At 53.9% G+C, this 23,794-nt stretch overlaps 2 protein-coding genes across 3 annotated transcripts; both read right to left on the bottom strand.

The window, feature by feature from the left end:
• Positions 1 to 821: 821 nt before the first annotated feature.
• ARSA (arylsulfatase A) lies at positions 822 to 6,776 on the bottom strand. 2 transcript variants are annotated; one of them, XM_084306588.1, is made up of 8 exons: positions 6,526 to 6,776; positions 5,962 to 6,202; positions 5,251 to 5,469; positions 4,587 to 4,756; positions 4,014 to 4,138; positions 3,710 to 3,837; positions 3,206 to 3,308; positions 822 to 3,099 (listed from the first exon to the last, which is right to left on the bottom strand). In XM_084306588.1, exons 1-8 carry the CDS (start codon positions 6,756 to 6,758, stop codon positions 2,798 to 2,800), a joined length of 1,521 nt encoding a protein of 506 aa, XP_084162714.1. In that variant the 5' UTR covers positions 6,759 to 6,776; the 3' UTR covers positions 822 to 2,797. The 2 variants fall into 2 exon arrangements, with proteins under 2 accessions (XP_084162714.1, XP_084162715.1); XM_084306589.1 differs by lacking the exon at positions 6,526 to 6,776 and adding an exon at positions 6,367 to 6,406.
• Positions 6,777 to 7,246: 470 nt separating this feature from the next.
• LOC311222305 (acrosin-like) lies at positions 7,247 to 12,212 on the bottom strand (the record flags this gene model as incomplete). Its single annotated transcript, XM_084306534.1, has 5 exons — positions 7,247 to 7,309; positions 10,454 to 10,624; positions 11,091 to 11,236; positions 11,521 to 11,786; positions 12,052 to 12,212. The coding sequence occupies 5 exons, from the start codon at positions 12,210 to 12,212 to the stop codon at positions 7,247 to 7,249; spliced, it is 807 nt and encodes a 268-aa protein (XP_084162660.1).
• Between the last annotated feature and the right edge of the window lie 11,582 nt (positions 12,213 to 23,794).

The following is a 23,794-nucleotide window of genomic DNA, read 5'->3' as shown; positions in this document are numbered from 1 at the left end:
GCCTCCTCTTCTCCAGGCTGAACAGGCCCAGTGACCTCAGCCGTTCCTCGTACGTCTTCCCCTCAAGGCCTTTCACCATCTTCGTAGCCCTCCTCTGGACACTTTCCAACAGTTTCATGTCCTTTTTATACTGTGGTGCCCAGAACTGCACACAGTACTCGAGGTGAGGCCGCACCAGCGCAGAGTAGAGCGGGACAATCACCTCCCTTGACCTACTAGCGATGCCGTGCTTGATGCACCCCAGGACACGGTTGGCCCTCCTGGCTGCCAGGGCACACTGCTGGCTCATATTCAACTTGCTGTCTACCACGACCCCCAGATCCCTCTCTTCTAGGCTGCTCTCCAGCGTCTCATCACCCAGTCTGTACATGCAGCCAGGGTTTCCCCGTCCCAGGTGCAGGACCCGGCACTTGCTCTTATTGAACTTCATGCGGTTGGTGATCGCCCAGCTCTCCAACCTGTCCAGATCCCTCTGTAAGGCCTTTACGCCCTCATTTGAGTCCGCAACTCCTCCAAGTTTGGTGTCATCAGCAAACTTGCTCAAAATACCCTCTATTCCTACATCCAGATCGTTTATAAAAATATTGAAAAGTACCGGCCCTAAAATGGAGCCTTGAGGGACCCCACTGGTGACCGCCCGCCAGCCTGACGCAGCCCCATTTACCATAACCCTTTGGGCCCTGCCCGTTAGCCAATTGCTCACCCATCGTATGATGTTTTTATTTAGCTGTATGGTGGACATTTTGTCCAGTAGGATCCTATGGGAAACCGTGTCAAAAGCCTTGCTGAAGTCCAAAAAAATCACATCAGCTGGTTTCCCTTGGCCCACCATACGGGTGATCTTATCATAAAAGGAAATCAGATTAGTTAGGCAGGACCTACCCTTCACAAACCCATGCTGGCTGGGACCAATGACTGCTTTATCCCCCAGGTGCGCCTCAATAAGTCCGAGAACCAACTTCTCCATGATTTTACCAGGCACTGACGTGAGACTGACAGGCCTGTAATTGCTAGGGTCTTCTTTCTGACCCTTCTTGAAAATTGGCACAACATTTGCCAGCTTCCAGTCTACCGGGACCTCTCCAAATTCCCAGGATCGTTGAAAAATAATTGAAAGAGGTTCCGCGATGACGTCCGCCAGCTCTTTCAGCACCCGGGGATGAATCCCATCCGGACCCATGGACTTGTAGGGATCCAGGTGGAGTAGCAAATCCCGCACACGTTCAGGGTCAGTTGGGAGTTTGTCATCCCCACCGTCCCAGTCCTCCAGCTCAGGGCACCCTGGGTCCCGAAGCCCATCATCGGCATTGAAGACAGAGGCAAAGAAGGCGTTAAGCGTCTCTGCTTTGCCTATGTCATTGTCTGTGAGACGATGACATAGGCAAATAGACATACATCTTCCCCTCTAGGCCCTTCGCCATCCTTGTAGCCCTTCTCCAGACACTCTTCCAACAGTTTCACATCCTTTTTGTACTGTGTTGCCCAAATCTGCCCACAGTACTCAAGGTAAGGCCACACCAGCGCAGAGTAGAGCAAGACAATCCCTTCCCTCGACCAACTAGCAACACTGTGCTTGATGCACCCCGCGATATGGTTGGCCCTCCTGGCTGCCAGGGCACACTGCTGGCTCATATTTACCTTGCTATCAACCACAGCCCCCAGATCCCTCTCCACTGGGCTGCCCTCCAGTGTCTCATCACCCAGTCTGTACACATAGCCAGGGTTGCCCCATCCCAGGTGCAGGACCCAGCACTTGCTCTTGTTAAACTTCATGTGGTTGGTGATCGCCCAGCTCTCCAATCTGTCCAGATCTCTCTGCAAGGCCTTTCCACCCTCAGAGTCAACAACTCCTCCCAGCTTAGTATCATCAGCAAATTTACTCAAAACACCCTTCTAGTCCTACATCCAAGTTGTTTATGAAAACAATGAAAAGAACTTGCCCTAAAATGGAACCATGGGGGACCCCACTGGTGACTGGCCACCAGCCTGATGTAGCCCCATTTACCATAACCCTCTGAGCCCTACCCATCAGCCAATTGTTCACCCATCATGTTTTTATCTAGTAGTATATGCTGGACATTTTGTCCAGTAGGATCCTAAGAGAAACTGTATTGAAAGCTTTACTGAAATCCAAAAAGATTACATCACCTGGCTTCCCTTGATCAACTAGACGGGTGATCTTATCATAAAAGGAAATCAAATTCATTAAACAGGACCTACCCCTCATGAACCCACGTTGGCTGTGACCGATGACTGCATTGTCCCCCAGGTGCGTTTCAGTAACTCCCTAGGAGACTTCCCACCTACACATATACCTTCTGCAGTATCTGTACAGAACCCTGCCCCGTAAACTGCCAGGACCATCCATCTCATCGTTCATCTTGCATTGTTCCCTTAGCCATCAGAAAGTGATGATGCTGCAGCTCTCAGCTGTTCAGCATACTTCCAACTGAGTTGAGATCTCCACCGGGGCATGCCCTTTGCTTCATCTTAAAGATGGTCTAAAAGGAGCTGTGCTAGCTCTGGTGATGCTGCTACATCCTGGTCCCTCCCCGATCAAGTCGGAATTTCTGTCAAGAGACCTCAGCTTGAAGGTCCAACAAATACTTGCACATCCAGCAGGGTTGGTAACCTTCCAACCCTGCAGCTCACTATGCCAGCACTCCGTCAGACGTGTCACTGAGCCAAACTTCCAAGGTAGCTCCAAGGCTAAGCTTGATTAGTTGCGGGGGAGGGTCTGGCGCATTTGGGATAGGCACCACTGTGAAGCAACAGAAGGGGATGGAGCAGCAAGAGGCTAGGAGCAGTGGCAGCAGGAGGGCTTGGGAGTACAGTTTGGTATGCAGCAGGGTTGCAGAGCAGGATCCCTGCCCTTCCTGATTTGACTTTCTCCAAACTCCATGTGCTGTTCAAAAAGCATCTTCTGCAGTTTGATGTCCTTCAGGACTTGCCAAATCTCTGGCCCTGCAGCACTCTGCAACAAATCGTAGTTCTCGGCAGGGTCTGACTCCAAGTCAAAGAGCAGTGGTGGCACATGATGGGTCAGTGGGGTCAGCCCATGGCAGGCTTGGTCTGGGGTGGTATCACTGTGAAAGGAACCTGCAAAAGAGATGTCCAAGCGTAGCTCAGCTGCTACTCATCTTTTGACAGCAGAACCAGGCAGGACTTCACAAAGCTGCCCATGCAGAGGGGAGGCAGGACTAACCTTGTGTGAAGTAATGGGCCTTGTACTTCCCAAGTCTGACAGCAAACGGGCCATGCAGCGGATCAGGGGACGGTGGGTAGAAGAACATGGTCTGACGGGGACTCTGTGGGAAGCAACAGAGGTGATCTTGTCTGTGCGGCCATGAAGCTGGACAAGAGCCCAAGTACAAGACCAGGCAGAGGCGCCAGGGAATCACAAAGAAGCCCTGACACTACAGCCAGAAAATGGGGAAGCTAATGAGCAGCAGCATCCTGTTTGTTCCCTGCTCAAAGCTACAGAGGCTCCTGTCCATCCACTGCAGCCACAGGAACTAGGCTTCACAAGATGTTGTGGTTGTTACAGTGTGCCCCAGAGCAGACCAGGCAAGCCCATGGTCCAGACCAGACAAAATCTCCCAGTTCACGGGTCACCCCCTCAGCTGGCACTGATCATCAAGCACATAGCTCAGGCCTCCTACCCAGCTTTCACATACCGCACCAGCCAGAACTGGCCTGCAGGACTCACCTTCCCTGATCCAAACAGCACTGGACTGAGGTCATAGCCATCCAGGGTAACACTGGGAAGAGCCGCTCCAGCCAAGGCAGTCAGTGTTGGCAAGATGTCCAGGGTGCTTGCGAGCTCATGAGTCACTCCTGCCACCCACAACAGCAAGGCACAAAGAACGGTTCAAACGCTTGATTCCACTCTCATCTCTACCATCCTCACTTCTCTCCCCTCCTCTGCTTGTCCCAGAGCAACTGAGTTGCCATGACACCCCTGCCTTGGCTGGTGTAAGCACACAAAAGGCACAGGCAGTGCTGAGTCTCACCTGGAGTGATATGGCCTGGCCAATATGCTACTGCTGGTTCCCGCATGCCACCTTCATATGTTGTGCCCTTCCCGCATCTCAGAAGGCCAGAGCTTCCTCCACGTGCCATTCGCATGGTAGAAGGGCTGCGAGAGAGAAGAACTACCTATCATCAGTTTCACAGGTCCTCACAACCCCTTCCCTGCTTGCCAGTGGGACCATGACAAGAAACACACCGTGCCAGTGACACTGACATCCTTTCCAGCCTTGTGAGGCAGGAGGCATGAGAGGGGTGAAGAAGCTGTGCAAGACACTTGAGCAGGGCACTAGAGACTGAGGCCACCCACACATGAAAGGAACCTGGGGATATTCAGGCTGCATAGTCCTGGACCTAAGCTGGTGCGGCTTCTGCTTGTGAGGAGTACAGCTGATTGATGGGAGCAAGGAGATCATGCAATAGGTCCTCACCAGAACATTGCCTCAGTTCAGGTCACTAGGATGTCACCTGGGACTGCCATGCCATGTCAATGGGGCCCAATATCATGGTAGTACAATCTTACCAATTGATGAAGTCCCTCCAGTGAGCCCACTCACCCATTGTCAGAGGTGAAAAACACCAAGGTTGTGTTCGAAAGACCATTCTCTTGCAGCGCCTGCAGCAGCTGTCCCACTGAGCCATCGAACTCTGAAAGTGCATCACCAAATGGCCCACGCCGTGACTGTCCTGCATACTCCTGGCTTGCAAACTGGGGGTAGTGTGTATGCTGGAGAAAAGGCAGAGAGGGTTGCTACACAAACTCCCAGAGTTGCATTTCATTCCCAATTCACTCAGGGACAGCGAAAACCCCAGCTAGGCTGCAGATATGTGGCAATACCCAAGACATAACAAGGGGCATGCCCCTAAGTTTCAGAAACACCTCTCAGAAATGGTACAAAGAAGCTGAGTCCCGGGCAGGATGCGTAGACTCAGACAGTAGTAAGTTTTCCCAAATGGACTACTGGCCAGGGGAAACAGCCAACGCTCCAGAAAGCAGCCACGCAAGAATATCACCAGAATGGTGCTGCCACAGAACCTGGGCATGGGAACACTGACCCCAGATCTGCCAGGGGCGGGGAGTTCACCCATCCCTCATCCAAGTATTGACTGCTCAGCACAGCCCAAGCACCACAGGAGCTGAGGTGCTTCCCAGCTCTCCAGAGCTGAACAAAGGCTTCCTCCCCCACCCTCAAACCTGGAATAGCCCTCCCCCTCTCCTACATGGGAGGCATAGTAGAGCAGGAAGGGCAGGCCTCTTTGTGCACAGTCAGCAATGAAGTCCCGGGAAAATTTGTTGTAGAGTGGCACCAGATCAGGGAAGGAGACTGGCTGTTGCACGATGCTTTGGTTCCAGAGCAGTGGGACTGGCACAAGGTTCTGGTCACAAGTCCCAAAACACTTGGTATCCGGTGGGAAGCAGGTGAGATTCTGACAGGGGCCCTGGAGAGAACAAACAACACTGCCTTTCACCTGTTCTGCAGGACAGTGAATGGAAGGGGACAAAGAGACTCACAGCAACCTACCATCAGGTCCTACAAGAACCTTTTGGACAACCACTCTCAGAAGCCCAGGGGTCTGCGTCCACCCTAGCACCATCCAAGGACCATGCTGCACCAGTATCACTTTCTGCTGACAGCAGTTCAGATATTTCTGTGTAGCCCAGGAGCTGACCTTCTGTCCTGCAATCCACTAAAGGGCGTGTGTCCTCAGGCACAACTGCTACCTATGTTCTGCAGAACTGCTCTACCATATGAAAACCTCAGAGAAGGTCTTTCCCCACCAACATCCATTTCCCTGGCCTACGGCCACCCACACCCATCTACCCATGCAGGCAAAAACTCAGCCTACACATCCTCAAACACAAGGTTCACCTTTGAGGCACTCCCTCCACTTGGTCCTGATGCACCCTCATGGGCTGGACCCATCTCTCACCTGGTCGTGGGAGTACGGCACTCCCAAGAAGTGGTCAAAGCCCTGGTGGATGGGCAGGAAGGAGCCATTAACGCCCACACCAAGGTGCCACTTGCCAACCATGGCTGTCGCATAGCCTTTGGCCTTCAGCACCTCTGCAACAGTGACCTCAGAAAGCGGCAGGCCTCCCCGGGATTCTGGGTCAAACACGCCAGGGTAAATCCCGGAGCGCATCTGGAACCGGCCTGTCAGCAGGGCTGCCCTGCAGAAGAGATCAGAGAGGCAGGAGACAGCTGTGACACCCGGCACAGCACAGTGCACGCCCCGCATTGCTCGGCAGCCCACACCTCTTCTCACAGCGGGCCCCTCACCCCTAGGGACCCAGAACCCCGGCTCCCCGCCCTCACAGCCGCCGCTGCCAGCCACCTGCCACAGGGCCGCGCACTCGGCCCCCTCGCAGCGGCTGCGCCTCCAGGCCTCCCGCGGCGCCGGGGCTTTACCGCCTGCCCCTGCAGCACCGCGGGTCGCCGCAGAGCGCCGAGCGCCGCCTCGGTGCCTCCCCCCGGCCCGCAGCAGCTCCAGTACCGGGACGGGCTGCACACCGGGGCGCTGCTGTAGAAGCTGGTGAACCGCAGCCCCCGAGAAGCCATCCGGTCCAGGTTGGGCGTGGCGGAAGAAGGGTGCCCGTAGCTCCCCAGATCCCCGAAGCCCAGGTCGTCTGCCAGCAGCAGGACGAAGCTGGGGAGGGCGCCGGCCGCCCCGCGCAGCGCCGCCAGCAGCAGCAGGGCCCGCAGCGGGACCCGGCGCCGCGGCCCCATGGCGCTGCCGCCGTCTCGCGCGGGCTGTGCCGGGCGGGCGCCCAGCTGACCCGCGCGGCCAGCCACGTGACCCCGCCGCTGCGCAGGGCGTGCCGGGGCGGTGGCGGCCGGGGGCGTCTCGCGGCGCTGCCCCCGGGCCTCCGGCACCCGGCCCGCGGCGGCGCAGAGGGGGCCCGGCCCCGCCCTGGGGCCGCTCGCAGGCTGAGGCCGGGCCGCCGGGAGGCTGCTGGGGGGGACGGTGAGCACCTCGGAGCGAGGCAGCGAGCGGGGACCGGGCTGCACGTGCCCTGGCCAGCTGGCCCGGCCTCTGCTCCGAGGTGCGTGCTCCCGGGTCGCTGCTGTCTGGAGGGAGAAGTGACCGGGCTTCTCCCCGGGTGCCTGCAGGGCACAAAATCAATAGAGCGAGCTTTGTTCAGGGCAGACTTGGCCCTGTGGGAGTCCTGGTGCTTCTCCAGTGAAGCGTGTACAGCAGTGACAGAATTCCATGCTTACGAATAGGGGCTGCTGGCAGTGCTTGGCATGTAGAAGCCTATGTCCTTAAAGGTCAGTGACTTGCAATCAGAATAAGGAAAGGAACATGCAAAGAGCAATAGCAATTTTATGGTGGGAGTTCTGCACCTGAGAAGAATGCTGCTGTGCCTGATTTTGAGAAAGTTTGGAAGACAGGCACTGAAAATGAATTGGGGCCTAAGATCCTGAAGAGCACCATCTGTTTAGCATACCCAAAATGAGATTAAAGCAAGATCAGAGATCTTGTACAAACATGTACTGGTGGTGGGATGGGGTTAACCACACAGCAGGCAGAGGTGAGGACTTTCAGTTCAAAAGCAAAGCAGGTGTAAAACTGGCTAAAGTCCTAGTCTGGATGTTGTCATGTGGATACAGCATATTTTGTATTCAGCCTGTGTAATCAGTCTGTTCTGGATTTTACCATTATTACTAGTCAGCACTTCCTAAGACCCATCCCACTTTTACAACCACTTTACAATTTGCTTGGGAACTCAGCTTCCCATCACTTCCTGTCCTCACCAGTTCAGACTGCTGATATAGCTCCTGGCCTTCCCACCTGTCTCACCTTGTGCCTGCTGAAGGCACAAGTAGGATGCTCGGGCTGCTGCTTCTGCTGTGTTCACTGACATCAATTATTCAGGGCTAAGAGGCAGAATGAGGGGGCTGTCACTGCAGCAGGAGGCAAAGCTGCTGTATAATTCATGTAGCCTACTTCATTCATAGGGCATTGCAGTGGTTGCCCTGTAGTGCCTGGCCATGGTGACTGTGGCACAAGGGGATGGCACGCAGGATGCTGAGGGGAGGAGAACAACTGCAGTTCTGTGCTCTGGAAGGGCACAACATGAGGACAGTTTCAGGAACCAGACAAGGAACAGGGAAGGACATGTGGGACTGTGTGCACTGTGCACAGGTGACATAGTTGTACGGAGCCAAGCAAGGCACTGTGTGACTGCCTCAAGCTGCACCAATGCCAGCAAGCAGGGGTAGAATATACAGATGAACAGTGTCCATGTGTCTGGGCTTAGAAGGGAAGGTCCAAGTGACTGCTGCTTTGCTGTGGGAGCCCACTCTGCAAGGACACATGCAGGCACACTGTGGTTGGGAATGGTAAGAGTAGATTTTACAGGCTGAGTGCATGAGAGTGGATTGTGAGTTTGTGGGATGCTTGTTAGTTGTATGTTTGAGTGCAGCCCCACATATGCTGGGAGTGTGCTCTGCATATGCATGTACCACTTTGGATGCACAGTGTGTGCATGCATGCAGACAAGCGGGTGGGTGCACACTGTGCATATGCATACTGGGTGTGCATACACTGTGTGTGTCTGCGTCTGGTCTCTGCATGTTGTGCTTGTGTGCACAAGAAACAATGCCTTTACCAGCACCCACATAGTACAAAAAACACAACCCAGAACTTTTCTGCCTCTCCAGTTATCAGGACTGGTGTTCAGTAGTGAAACATACATGCAGATTTACTCCCTTGATTCACAGGCAGAGCAGATTCACATATCCTTCAAATAATAGCATGGGAATTAAGTTCATGTAATAGCTGTGGCTGGATGTCAAGCTCCTCAGCCACTCACTGAGACAGGCCTTGGGTCTTTCCTGATCTGGATCTCCTGGTGTGTGCGCTAGTCCACCTTTAAGTTCACTGGTGCATTGCATGCACACCCACACAAGGACCCCACCAGTAGCTGGCTCTAGAGACACTTGGTGTTGCCAGCTGCTGTTGCCATGGGCAGGGATGCCACCCACTAGATCAGGTTGCCCAGGGCCTCATCTAACCTGGTCTTGAACACCTCCAGGATTGGTGCATCTACTACCTGAAAGGAAGTTGTGGGGAGCTGTTGGTCGGCCTCTCCTCACAGATAACTAGTGATAGGACTAGAGGGAATGGCCTCAAGTTGTGCCAGGGGAGGTTCAGGTTGGAAATTAGGAGACATTTCTTCTCAGAAAGAGTAGTCAGGCATTGTAACAGGTTGCCCAGCGAAGTGGTGGAGTCACTGTCCCTGGGGGTGTTTAAGGAAAGGTTGGATGTGGTGCTTAGCGACATGGTTCAGTGGGTGACATAGGTAGTAGGGCAATAATTGGATCAGACGATCTTGGAGGTCTCTTCCAACCTCAATGATTCTATAATTCTGTGCTTCTCTCTGGGCAACCTGTTCCAGTGTCTCACCACCCTTACAGTCAAAAATTTCCTCCTAACCTCTGATCTAAATCTCCCCTCTTTTAGTTTAAAACTAGCTCCCCTTGTCCTGTCATTATCTGATTGAAGTTTCTCTCCATCTTTTTAATAAGATCCCTTTAAATGCTGAAAAGCCACAATGAGGTCACCTTGGAGCCTTCCCTTCTTTAGGCTGAACATCTCCAGCTCTCTCAGCCTATCTTCAGAGGAGAGGTGCTCCAACTCCTTGATCATCTGCGTGGCCCTCCACTGAACCTATTCTAACAGCCCCACATCCTTCTTGTGCTGGGGGCCCCAGACCTGGATGCAGGACTCCAAGTGGGCCTGACGAGGGCAGAGTAGAGGGAGCCTATCACCTCCCCCCACCTGCTGGCCACTCCTCTGTTGATGCAGCCCAGGATGCAGTTGGCCTGGGCAGTAAGTGTGCACTGCTGGCTCACACTGAATGCTCCTCAAGTCCTTCTCTGTAGGGCTGCCCTCACTGAGTTCTTCTCCCAGTCTGTACTCATACTTTCTGGGTGATTCTTTCTGCTTTGTGACCCATGGTCTGCACACAGCTTCATTTTGCAAGTGCCACATATGGAAATCCTTGCCTTGCACAGGAGATTGAATTAGGATGAGGCATGGTTAGCTGTGAAAATAGGCAGCTTTATTTCTTGAACTAAGTATATTTGAGTAAGTAAAACTAGAGGAGAGTGGGCAGGACAGAGCAGGCCTTTGGCACTGAGGCTGCCTTTGAATCACCAGATACTGCCCCCAAAGAAAATGGTTATAGTACACTGCAGCCTGCACTGGATCATGCTCAGCCTGCTGCTCAAGCATTATTTCCCTTTAGGGCATACAAGAGCTCCTGCACCCGACTAAAGAATTCTGTGAGTTTCTGAAGTGGAAATGGGCAGGAGTTAATCTTGCTTGCTTTTGTTGGCCTTGGCCTCGGCCTCTGGAAAGAAGTGGAGGCAGTGATAAAATGACTCCAATCCCGTGATCCTGGAGAGGATCGTACTGATGTGTGCAGTCCCATCTGTACCAGGATCCATTCGTAAAAGTGCTGAGTGGAGGTGTATACTCCAGGCCGACGCATTCTACCACAGCCTGTCCCCCAGCTGGTCACACCAACGAGCCAGAAGTAGTCAGCAGTGTTATCTTTGCACACGAGAGGACCACCGCTGTCACCCTGCAGTGGAGGAGAGAAGCCTAAGGTGTTACTAGGTGTCCGCTGTCAGCAGCAGAGCTGGCTCCTCTCTCCCAGCTCCTCCCAGAGCAGTATTCACAGCACAGAAAAGGTCTGCTTGGGTTCTGGAGCCTACAGTGGCTTTTCTGGGAGGAGGTCGTGGGCATGGAAGGTAGGTCTCTCTCTCTCCCCTATCTCTTGTGCAACAATCCCAGCTGTGGGAAGAAGGGTGTTCCAGGTGTGGGTCTACCAGGCACCAAGAACATTGCATGGGCTCTCTGGGCAGAGCCTTGGGGATGTGGGACAAGGGGGGCCTGGGCAAGGACCTGCAGATGGGAAAGGGGAGGTGAGCTGTGGAAGTGGTGGGGACCCAGAGCTAGAAGGGTGGCTTACATGTGCTGGTGTTCGTTTGGGCACGTATGTCAGGGCTAAATACATGGCAGTGTGCTGACTTGTAGCATGCTCCTACCTGGCAGGTGTCGATGCCACCCTGCATATAACCAGCACACAAGTTGTGGGTCTTGATGGCCCCTCTATACCACCGGCTGCTGTTGCAGAGTTTGAGGTCGATGAGATTGACCACGGCCTCCTGCAGGATATCAGGAGATCGTCCAGCTGCGAGCAGATAGAGGAATTGGCACCCGGCAACTCATTGCCAGTTCTTTCCCCCCTTGCCTACGTATACCCCTTCCCTAAGTCTTGGCTTTGTGTCTTGAGAGGCACTGTGCTGATGTATCCCTTCTGTCTTGCTTTGGGAAATGGGTCAGGCCCATCTCTCTGTAGGCGTACTTCCCCCTGGCTTTACCCTGGGTTGTGCCTCTGCCATCAGGGAAGCCCAACCCCTGTCTCCCCAGCATGCTAAACTTTCACTCTGGACAAAAGTGTTTTTGGGAACTCACATCTTTCCACTGTGGAACCCCAACCACTGATGTAGCAAGTTGACAGATCTGACACTCTCAGCGAGGCATCAGGCACGCAGGCAAGTTGTATATAGTAGCTGCACCAGACAGGTTGGTCCAATTCCAGCAGTGCAATGTCGTGCCCTGATTTGATATTTCTATAGTATTCATGCATCACTAGCCGCTTAATATTGCGCACTTCAACCTCAGGGCCCAGCTGAGACAACCGGTTGGCACCGACCACCACACGCCACATCGTGACATAACTGGAAGGAGATAGAGAAAGGGGTCAGAGGGAGGCAGAGCCATGTCCTGTAGCAGCCCAGCAGTTCCTCTGCTTTGTGGAGGAAAAAAGGAAAGCAATGGTATGAGGGCCGTGATAGCCCTTGTATGCTTTGGGCACAAGGAACATTGACGTGGAAGCTGCTAGGAAGCTTGGCGTGAACCAAGCCTTCTCACAAGCAGTCCCTCAGCTGGGTTTTGCAGTGCCCAGGCACTGGCCATATTGCAGGGAAACAGATGGGCCCTTACCTTGCATTTTCGAAGCAGTGTGCTGCTGTGAGGACCCACTGTGGGCTGATGAGGGACCCTCCACATACATGCCCAACACCTGAATACCAGGGATTCTGGATGCTGACGATCCAGGGCCAGGCCCCTGGCTGGGCATTCGTGCCGCCCACGACGCGCATCATGCCATAGTGATCAGCCATAGGGCGGAGCCCACAGGTCCTGTAATCAGAAACTCTTTACTGCCTTGCTCACCTTTCCTTTGCTCTGTTCATGGTGAATGTGAGCCACCTTCCCTCCCCATGAGGCACAGTGTGGACAGTGGGGCCCCTGGTTGTCTCTGGCCATGCCCATTTCTGCTTTAGCCCTGTGGATGAGTTGTGCCAGCAGCCTGGATGCTGGTGAGGAATCGAGCTTCCCCCATGGGGTCTTGGAAGCTGTGCTGTGGTACAGGGGACAAGGGGACATCCTCCAGTGAACTCCATAAGGGTCCCCCCAGGCTCCCTCCCAAAGCCTCAGACTACTCACACACAGTTGCTTGATGTGCCTTGCACAAGCCAGCCCATGGCCAGCAGCAGGAGGAAGGGCAGCACATTCATCACTCCCAATGGCAAGCGGCAGCTGCTCGTGCCCTGGGCTTGTTGCAACCAACACAGCAACCGATCGTGGTGTGGTGCCCGCGTTGCCCACGGAGCCCTCAGCGCCAACACCGATGTCACAGAGCCCCTGGTTCCGGGTGCTGGGCACGGCTGTGCCGGTGCCACCTGGGTGGCTGCATAGGGGGGTTCCAGGCAGGAAATGAGGTGGAAGCTGGGCTTGGGCTCAGCCCAGCCCCAGACAGACACCCTCTTAATGCTCTTCTGGTGGCACGAGCGTGTGCAGGCCACGTGGCAGGCACAGCTCATGGCTCCAAGCACTGCCTGCTGACAGCTAGCAGGAGACACCAAAGCATGATTTTGTAACCTCTGTGGGAAGTTCACTGCCACCCTGTTCTCTGCAGCTGCTTACCAGCAGGTTCTCCCCAAAGACACACACCAGAGAACATAACTACTGTAGACAGTATGCATGTCTGAGCACTGTGGAGCTAGGCTGGATACAGCTGTGGCAGATGAGCAGTGAGTGACATGCAGTTTCAATGAATCCTGTGATGCATGCCATGTCCATGCATGATTACACAGATGTGTTGATTTGCCTTTTGGTGGTTTCCACTCTGAGTGTGCACATACCAGGCATGTTTGCACTCTGAATGGGTGCACTCTGTATCTATGTACACACATCGTGTGAGTGCACCTTGTACACATTCATTGTGGCATCGGTGATTTGTGTGTGCAGACTGTGAATATTCATTCTCAGATTAATGTGTGCATGCCATGTGTACCTGCTTTCCATATTGTACAAGGGATTTGTATGTGCACTCTGTGCACATACAAATTGGTAGTTCTGGTGTGCAATGTGTATTGGTGTGTGTGTGCTGACGTGCAGTGTGTTTGTGCGTGTGTGTGCATTGGTGTGCAGAATGTGTGTGCATGTTAGTTTTAGGTCATACTCTGTGTGTTGATGTGCAGTCAGGCTGTGTGTGTGTACATGTTGGCATGCTGTCTGCACGTGCATGTGCATGTGTGCAGCTATTGGTGTGCAGCATGTGATAGCGTGCATAGTGTTTGTTATACACGCGTTGGTGTGCGGTCCATGTGCGTTGCGCGTGCGTGTTGGTGTGCAGTCTGTGTACCTGTGGGGGTGCGGCCGTGTTGATGTGCAACCTGTGTTTGCGGGGTGCGGTGTGTGTCCCCGTCTGTCCGCCTCCTCGCGCACACGCGGACCGTGCCGCCAGGGGTCGCCGCCGCCCGTCGCGGGGTCCCGGCCCCGTGGTGCGGGAGGGCCGTGGTCCTTTCCCCCCGCGGGCCGTGCCGGGGGTGGGGGCTGTCCCACCTTGTGTCCCCATGCTGGGGGTGGGAAGTTGTCCTCCCGGGGACACCCCCACTGCCGGCGCGGCTCGGGACACCCAATTTCCCGGGCGGGCGGGCGGCAGCCGGCCGGGGCGGCGGGAGCGTGTGGGATGCGCATCGCGGGGAGCCGGAGCCGCTGCAGCTCCGGGCTTTGCGGGGGAACCAGACACCTCGTGTGTCCGGAACTTTGATCTCAGGTCCTAGGGCCACTTGCCGTTTTGACGAGCCCTGTTTCCTCCTGGAACGAGGGGACGAGGGAGGTCCTCGCACCAGCTTCCTTTTGGGGTGGCAGTCTCACCGGGACTGCCAGGACCAGGCTGGGCTGGCAGGAGCTGCAGGGATCGCAGAGCAGAGGTGAGAACAGCATGGGCAATGCCCTTGGTACTTCTGATGCCGACAGAGCTCTGGACACCCCGGATTGCAGTATTCCTCTTCTCCGGGGTTGGCGACTTAACATGTCAATGCAGAGGAGGGGTGGGAGGTAAGGAGGGAGCTTCGCGGTGGGGGAGGTGGAGAGCACCAAGGAGTGGAGAGGACAACCTCGGGGTAGACGTGGGGTGTGGGCAGCACTCCTGTTCTGCACATGCACGGGAATAGCTCCCAGAGCTTGGGTTGCACCTCTGGAACAGCCTTCTTGCATCTCTCTCATCCTCCACCTGCCAAAGCTGGTGGGCCTGGCAGCGGCTGCTGCTGATCCTCTTCAACACTGTTTCACACCCTGCCTGTGCCTCCTTCTGCACAAAGCTGCCTCTGAGCCAGCTTGATGCTGCTCCCTCATAGCTGGGTCTCACCCATGTTGCACTGATGACAGGGGTGCTGTCATTGGTGCATGACATTGGTGCTGAAGGGACAGGAGCGTGTCCCTGAGGCTGCCTGGTGCTGAGAAACAGGGGAAAACTTGCCGTAGAGTTTGAGGGCTGTGAACTGCAAGGACAAGGGTTTGCTAGGCAGAGCAGTAGGGTATGAGGGAAATTTGGACATCCACAGAAGAGAGGTGAGGCAACTGCTGCACCAATGACAGGCTCTGGTCCCTTCTCTGCCCCAAGCATCAGTGTTCATGTGGCACTATTGTGAAGCTGAGTGCAGCTACATGGACAGTCACATTTCATGAGAGAGCACTTGGAAATCTCTTGCGTAACAGCCAGCTCTCTTCTTTGTGCTTCAAGATGCCTGTTTCTGAAGGTCTAGGAGTCTTTTGCTGGAGAAGCAGAGCGGCAAGAGGGTGCTGTAGAGTGGTGGATGGGATGCAGGGCTCATCATTAAGCTGGAGTGATGTTCAAGGTGCTGCAACTAGCAGAAGGGTGGGTGCTGTAAAATGGGGTCCCAGGGACATTGACTAGCTTGGGCTGTTTGGAGAACTTGCATGTGTTGTTTTGGTGTGCTGGTTATGCAGAGCACTGCAAAAACCCAGTGACTATAGACAGGGCTAGAAGCAAGCCAAGTCCTCTGTCTACAGAGGGCCAGGCCCTGTAGATAAACAAGAAGTTAAGTGAGTTCCCAGAATGGGGACCAATGTGCCAACAGCACATGCAGCCACAGCCTGGAGTGCACAGGGAATGTGGATGATTGCTGCCTGAGCAACAGGGATGCGGAATCGCACAAGTGAGATATGTGTGTGGAGAGGCTATCATCGGGGGCATGGGAAGAGGGATGAAGTTCAGAAGAGTCTGTATCCCTCCCAGAAGAATGGCCAGAGTTACTGCTGCTTCCTGACATGGGGAGCCCTGGTCCTAGACCAATGCCCTGCTATGCCACTGTGAGGACATGTGGCAGAGATTGTCCCCAGCAGATGGCCTCACTGTTCCTGGACTGGGGGCGGTTCTGGGCAGACATCCTGTAGCTTTCAGGTGGCAGATGGATCTGGGATGTCCCTCTTCAGCCTAGTACCACCCCTCACATGCCAGCTGGAGTCTCCTGCTGGGTCTCTTCAATCCTGTTCCTGACATTATTTTCCATAGACCATGTCTACTACTTTCTATCTGCATGCTTATGCCGTGGGCTGCGTGACAGAGATGATCTGTGTGGTGGAGAATGCTGCTGGGCAGCTGGTCATGCAGAACAAACTGTCTCAGGATGGAGCCCTTGTCTCTGCATGCATACTGCTTGCAGAGCAACAGCAAAGCAGTTATGCTGTGTTCTGTGATGAAAAACACAGCTGCCCGCCCCCAGGGCTAGAAAAATCTCTGAAGGACCGTTCCCTTGCATAGGTATGTGGGACACCAGGAGTCATGGAGTGGCTGGCTCACCTTGGCAAGGAAGGACAGTGCTGTGAGAAGCTGTCACAAAATCAGAATGGTTGAATTTGGAAGGGACCCGTGGAAATTGTTGGAAGGGACCTCTTAAAGGACCCCAAACTGCTCAAGCAGGGCCACCCAGAGCAGGTTGCCTAGGACTGTGACCAGTCAGATTTTTTGTCTCCAAGGACAGACACTCCAAAACCTCTCTGGGAATCCTGTGCCATTGCCAAGTCACTCTCAAAGTAAAACAAGTGTTCTTTTGTGTTCAGATGGAAAAAACATGGCTGTACCCAGTACTGACCCCTGGGGTATGCCACTAGTTACTGGTCTCCAGCTGGACTTGATGCTGCTGTTTACCAACATCTGGGCTCAGCCTATCAGACAGTTTTCAGCCTACCTCATATTCCACTTTTCTAATCTATACTTTGTTAGCTTTTCTACAAGGGTGTTGGGAGACAGTGTGAAAAACATTATTCAACTGAAGCTGAACAACATCCACTGCTATCCTTCATCCACCAAGGCAGTCATCTCATTGTACAAGGTTATCAGAATGGTTAAACACGATTTCCCCTTTATAAATCCTTGCTCTCCCATCCTGCCCTGGCACCTAGCACCTGTCATCTACACCCATTTCAAGGCTGAATTTTTCTATAAGCTGTGCCGGGGAAGCCGATGCCTGCCAGAGCTGACAAGTGGGGTGCAGCTGGTTGAAACTATCCTGGGCTGCAGAACAATGGGATGGCTATGGCAAGGTGAAGGGCCACTATGTCTGCATGGCCTCTGTGGAGGCTACTAAAGCCCAGAACAACTGGGTAGCCACCTGCCCAGGTCCTACTGGGCTGAAGAGGAGACCAGGGTGCTGGAGTCATGGGGCCTAACCCTGGGGGCTGGCTGCAGTGTAGGAATGGGATGACACCCCTTGCTGTTGGGACTCAGAGAAGGGTCTGATGTCTTTCCTATCTGTACCCAGGGCTGTGTCAGGTGCATTTCCACCATGCAGGAGGGTTTCTTCAGAGCTTTCTAAGAGCAATGGTGTCCACCTCCATGAGCACAGAGTGATGGATGCAGCTTTTGCCAGTCTTCATGTCTGGGTAGGTCTTCCCAGAGAGGCTGAACATCTTCTTAGCTCCACAGAATTAGTGCCTGGGTTGTCATCTCAACCACACAGAAGCCTGAAAATGAAAGGTTAAATGAAACAAGCTTACAGCATGGTTCTGTCTGAGCTCACAAGAAAGTTCCTCTCCAATAAGAGTCACTCCATGCTCAGTCTAAAGGTGCGTGTGGCCACTGCCTGCAGAATGTCCTGCACTGTGTCATGCTGGAAGCCATCTTCACCTGCCTGCCTATGCAGAGCTGGGTACCTGCTCCCCTTTCACTGTTTGTCACACTTACTTTAGCCTCCCCACCCCAGAGAGCAGGCTGGTTGCACTGGGCTTCTCACACCATCTCACTGGACACCTTGTCTGTGCCTCTGGTGAACGTGCCCACACTCAGCCTGGCACTGTGGGGCAGGCACGCACCTAGAGCAAGGTGCTTGGCCACCCTTGCCTTGGGGGCAACTTTGTGTAGTGGGTTTACGTGGCAAGGTTTTGGTAGCAGGGAGCCATAGGGGTGGTTTCTGTGAGAAAGATCTAGAAGCTGCCCCATGTTTGGGAAGGGCCCCATTGTTTCCAGATCTGAGCCAATAAGCGATGTTGTTTGCGCCTCTGTGAGAACATATTTAAGACAGGGAAAAAACGCTGCGCCACACAGCAGCCAGGAGTGAGAAACAGCCTGCATGTGCCAAGGTCAGTGTAGAAGGAGGGGGAGAGGTGCTCCAGGCGCCGGAGCAGAAGTCCCCTGCGGCCTGTGGTGAGGACCATGGTGAAGCAGGATGTCCCCCTGCAGCCCATGGAGTAGCACGGTGGAGCAGGGTTCCACGCTGCAGCCCATGGAGGAGACCACGGTGGAGCAGGTGGCCCTGCACCGACGGAGGCTGCCACCTGTGGAAGACCCCTGCCAGAGCAGATTCCGGGCCGGACCTGTAGCCCGTGGAGAGGAGCCCACGCAGGAGCAGGTGACCCGGCAGGAGCTGCTGCCCGTAGGGGAGCCAGGTTGGAGCAGTTTTCTCCTGAGGAATGGACCCCGTGGTACGGACCCATATCTGGAGCAGTTCTGAAAGAGCTGCTGCCTGTGGGAAGCCCACGCCAGATCAGTTCATCAAGGACTGCATCCCGTGGGTGGGACCCCACAGCACAGGGGACGAGAGTGACCGAGAAGGAGCGGCAGAGAAGAAGTGCTGTAGACTGACCATAACCCCCATTCCCCCATTCCCCTGCACCGCTCGGGGGGAGGAGGTGGAAGAGGGTGGATGGGGGGAAGGTGCTTTTGTTTTTTTTTTTTCCTTTGTTTTCTCACTTCTCTCGCTTGTTAGTTGTAGGCAATAAATCTTACTATCTCCTTATGTCGAGTCTGTTTTGCCCGTTACAATAATTATTGCGTGATTTTCTCGTCCTTATCTCAATCCTTGAGCCCTTTTCACATATTTTCTCCCCATTCCTCTTTGAGGAGGGGGAGTGAGAGAGCGGCTGTGGTGGAGCTCGGCTGCCCCTACTTTGTCCCTAGCTGTCAGTTCAGAGCCTTCCTAGGTCACACAAAGAGTGATGGGGCCATGCGAGCCAGGACCATGGTGTCGGAAGAGATGATATGGGACAGAGCATGGCAGGGACTGACAACAGCAGGCCATCCAGGCTGTCATGGTGCATGCAGCCCTGCTCAGAAAAGCTCTCTCTGCTGTCCCTCCAGCAGTGGGCTGGGAAGCCAAGGTGCTGCTAATTCTCTGGGTCTGGGGGGAGCCAGTAGGGGGAGGCTGGCTGTCCCTGGGTCAGGCTGTGTCCCTAGGCTGCCCCACCCTCAGAAGCTGCTGCCCTGCACCAGCACGAGCAGCCCTGCTTGAGGGGAGCAGGAGGAGGCTCTGGCCACATTGCTGGCCTCTCACAGGCCAGTGGCACGTGGCCCAGTGAGTAGGTGCCTGCCTCCTACCCATGTACACTGCCATGTCCCAGTGGACCAGGGACTCCAGGAGCCACTCTGCGCATTTGTTTCTCTGTCCTGCACTGGGATAATGGCTTGGAACCCAGCAGGGCTGTGGCTGCATCTGGCTTCCATGGAGGTAGGTGATGTTTCCTCTGTCCTGGGTGCTTCAGAATCAGCCCCATCCTGCCACCCCTCTGGGCTGCTTTTTAGAACAGTGTCACGTTACTTGTTCTTGCATAGTCATGCTGGCAGGAAGCTGGGAAGTGAGTGGCAGAAAGGGCAAAGAAAACTCAACCTTGGGCTGCAGCCCCACTCCTAGAGGGTTGTACCACAGTAAAGAGCACCAAGGATCACTTCCCTGGACCACAGGATGAGACAGAATTAGCTGGACACCTTTCCAAGACAAAATAGTCTCATTATCTGAGACCATTCCCCGTGAGCCCATGTAAACCCACAGCGCTGAAGGAATGCTGCACCCCTTTGCAATCTCAAGAGGCCCCTCTCCCTCTCCTTTGTTCCTACCCCCATGATTTGCATTCTTGTCTCAGTGCAAATGCAGCTCAGCTGCTGTCCCACAATCCCTCATTTTTCCTGTCCAGCCTCCCTGCCTGCACCCACAAAGGTCTGTGCTCCCAGTTGCTCCCTGGAATAAGTGGCTTCATTGCCAGGTGATGGGAAAGATGTGCTGCATGCAGTCCTTTGAACATGAAGTAAAGGCATTGGCTGGGACAAGGGCTCCTGCAGAAATGGCTTGTGACTCATTTTAAATAAAGAAGGTGGCATGTGGTGCAAGAAGATGCTTTTCCTGCAGACCGTGAGTGCAGCTGAATGAGTAAGAGCAGAGGAAGCAGATCACAGGATGATGCTGGCTGCTTACAGCACCAGTGCCATGCCATGGGTTGCCAGGAGCAGAGGGGATATTCTCAGTGCCAGGCAAAGTGATGTGGAGGAAGCTGGTATTTTCCCAAATGGGAGCCAAATGCATTATTGTGCTGCAGGCACAGCAAGGGTCTGAAGCACAGCAAGGGGCTGTCTGAGATGAGTTCTGAGGCTATGCCTTGTGGGGTGATCCAAGCAGCTAGGATGGGAGTCAACAGACTGATGGGAGAGAAAGGGTTTAGGAAGAATGGCAGTCTGAGAAAGCCTTGGAGACAGCAGGATACTCTGGCTGAAGGGGAGTGGGTTCAGGAAAAAGTATTGCAGGGGAAGAAACTGCTTCTGGCAGCCCAGCTTTCCTCCTTTGCTCACCACCCTCTCAAAAACCTTGTGCTTCCCTCCACCCACAGACAGCTCAGAGCTTGCCAGGTCATATAGGACCTTTCATAACAGCTCCTCAGGGTCAGTGGTGGCTCTGGGAGTGCTGCTTGATGGTTTCTCTTGCTCTGTCTGGGGCAGGAAGGTGATCTGTACCCAGGCAGTGCACCTGACAGTAGATCTGAGAACATGTGAGGCCTTAAACAGCTCCAGGACTACAGCTAGAGGCATCCGGACCTCCATTGCAAGCTCCCAAGGAAGATGCTGTGGCAGCCCTTGGGATCAGGGCTGGACCAGATGATGCTTGAATCTGGGTGCTGAGGCAGTGGTCATGGGGTGGGGCAGAGCTTGTGTGTCTGTCAGAGTGCATTTGAGGTGCTGAGTGTTGTGCTGGGGAAAATTTGGAGCAGGGAGTGCAGGGTGTGGTGGCAAGAAAGGAAAACTTGCAGGGTGACCTGGATCCTACAGGTCTACCTGCCCTGTGCTGTGCTGTGCTGTGCCCAGGACTTGGCCCCGTGGGAAGGTTCTGTCCCTGCATGGCTCCATGGCTGTACTGCAGGGCTCCCACATTCCTGTTGAGGTTGACATAGCTGGAAGCAGTGAGGCCAGGCCTGCACCAGATCAGTCTTTGCTTGGTACCACTCTGCACCAGATCTATGCTCATCTCTATCACTAAGCTGCTCTTCCACACCCTGCTGCTTCCCACAGCTTGTTTCTCCCCCACCTCCTGCAGCTACAAGAGGCTGCTGTGAGATAACGTTTCAGAAGGTGGAACAGACACATCTACAGCAGAGAGACTTCAAATGGGCTGGGAAGCTTGCAGCAGCTCTGCACAACAGAGATGGTGTGCAGTCAATCATTGGATTTCCCCATCCTGCATGCTGCATATTTAATGGCTCTTTGGGTCTCAATGTTTAAATCTATCTAATAAGCATTTAACTGCCACTCAATATTTAATGCTTCAGTGTTGAGTGTAATAATTCCATGTATCACCATGAGTGCTGGTCCATCATCCTGGGCATGGGGAGAAGCATGCTGCAGGAGAGGCTCTGCCACAGGGCACACGGTGAGGGGAGAACTGCTCCATGACACAATTTGCATGGGTGTCAGGTTATCTCTACACTATGAGCTGAACCACAGGGCAACAGAAACCGGCCACAGGAGACTGGTGAATAGCAAAGGGACATCAAAGGCAGGCAAAGCAGGACAGCCTCCATATCCAGCACTCCCTGCTCTCCCCCACAGTCCTCCTCCGTGAGTGCAGAGCATTTGCCATGTGGCTGGCCTGTGTGCAGGTGCATGTATCTCTCCCTGCACTGTGTTTGTGTGTGCACTTCAGTGAGCTTGCACATATCAGCTAGTTGTTCTGAGAAGGCTTTCACTCCCTTTGGGTCTGGTTCTACTTGCTGGGGCCTCTGCCACCTTGCAGAAAAGCTGAACCCCAAGGCATTTGTTTAGGAGCAGTTCCAGTAGCTCTGTACAGATGACTGTATCTAAGCTCACATACTCATGCAAAAGAATAAAATAGAGCAGCTGGAAGGGCCCTTCAAAGATCATCTAGTCCAAATCCCTGACCTCTTCAGGGCTTATCAAGAGTTAAAGCGTATTATTGAGGGCATTGCCCAAATGCCTCTTGAACACTGACAGAGGTGGGGCATCAACCACCTCTTTAGGAAGCCTGTTCCAGTGTTTGACTACCCTCACAGTAGACATTTTTCCATTTTTGTCCAGTCTGACCCTCCCCAGTGCAGTTTTGTGCCATTCCCATGCAGCCTGTCATCAGTTACCAGGGAGAAGGGATTGGTGTTGTCCTCTTCACTTCCTTTCCTCAGGAAGTTGGAGAGAGCGATGAGGTTTCCTCTTAACTTTCTGTTCTCAAGACTGGACAACCCAGGTGTCCTCAGCCTCTCCTTATAAGGCATGCCTTCCAGCGCTTTTATGAGCTTTGTTGCCCTTCTCTGATTCTTTCAAGGACCTTAACATTCTTTTTATATTGTGGAGACCAGAACTGCACACACTGATGTTAAATATAGTACGAGAATCACCTCTTTTGACCAGCTGTCTGTGCTGTGTTTAATGCATCCTAAAAAATGCAGTTTGTCCTTCTGGCTGCCAGAGCACTCTGCTTGCTCATGTTGATCCTGCTATCAGCCAGCACTCCCAGATCCACTTCTGCAGAGCTTCTCTCCAGCCACTTGTCTCCAGCTGTGTATTTGTGTCTGGCATTTCGGTGTCCCAGGTGCAACACCCAGCATTTTGCTTTGTTGAACTTCATATCGTTGCTAATCACCTGGGGTTTCAGAGCTACTCTGTTGTGCGTGGCTTGCAGGTACTTCAGAATCACAGAATGGTGGAGCTTGGAAGAATCACAGAATTGTAGGGGTTGTAAGGGACCTCAAGAGATCATCAGGTCCAACCCCCTGCCAAAGCAGACTCCCTAGAGCAGATTGCCCAGGTAGGCATCCAGATGGGCCTTTAATATCTCCAGAGAAGGAGACTCCACAACCTCCCTGGGCAGCCTGTCCCAGTGCTCTGTCACTCTCACTGTGAAGTTCTTTTGCATGTTGGTGCAGAACTTCCCATGCTCCATCTTGTGGCCATTGCCCCTTGTCCTGTCCCCACAAACCACTGAAAAGAGGTTGGCCAAATTCCACTGTCTCCCACACTTAAGGTGTTTGTAAACGTTAATAAGATCCCCTCTCAGTCTTCTCTTGTCCAGGCTGAACAGACCCAGGTCTCTCAGCATTTCCTCACAGGGAAGATGCTCCAGGCCCCGTATCATCTTTGTGGCCTTCTGCTGGACTCTTTCCAGGAGATCCCTGTCTTTTTTGTACCAGGTGCACAGAACCGGACCCAGTACTCCAGGTGAGGCCTGACCAGGGCAGAGTAGAGATCACTTCCCTTGACATGCTGGCCATGCTCCTTTTAATGCACACCAGGATCCCATTGGCCCTCTTGGCCACCAGGGCACACTGCTGGCTCATGGCCAACCTGTCGCCCACCAGGACCCCCAGATCCTTCTCCACAGAGCTCTTCTCTATCAGGTCATCCCCCAGCCTATGCTGATATATGTGGTTGTTCTTTCCCACGTGCAGGACTCTACACTTGCTCTTGTTAAAGCTCATTTGGTTTCTTCCTGCCCAGTTCTCCAGCCTGTCCATGTCTCGCTGAATGGCAGCACAGTCTTCTGGCTTGTTGGCTACTCCTCCCAACTTTGTATCATTGGCATACTTGCTGAGGGTGGACACTATTCCCTCATCAAGGTCGTCGATGAAGGTGTTGAACAAGACCGGATCCAGCACCGACCCCTGGGGA

Source organism: Netta rufina, assembly GCF_964035555.1.
Source record: "Netta rufina genome assembly, chromosome: 1".
NCBI lineage: Eukaryota > Metazoa > Chordata > Aves > Anseriformes > Anatidae > Netta > Netta rufina.
Note: the sequence above shows the minus strand (reverse complement) of the source record. Positions and strands in the feature narration are given on the sequence as shown.

Coding starts and splice junctions, on each gene's coding strand:
- ARSA (XM_084306588.1), bottom strand. CDS start 6,758: ATGGGGCCGCGGCGCCGGGTCCCGCTGCGGGCCCTGCTGCTGCTGGCG. Junction 4,139..4,586: donor TTTTTCACCTCTGACAATGG/GTGAGTGGGCTC, acceptor TCTCTCTCGCAG/CCCTTCTACCATGCGAATGG. Junction 3,309..3,709: donor TGCTGTTTGGATCAGGGAAG/GTGAGTCCTGCA, acceptor TGCTTCCCACAG/AGTCCCCGTCAGACCATGTT.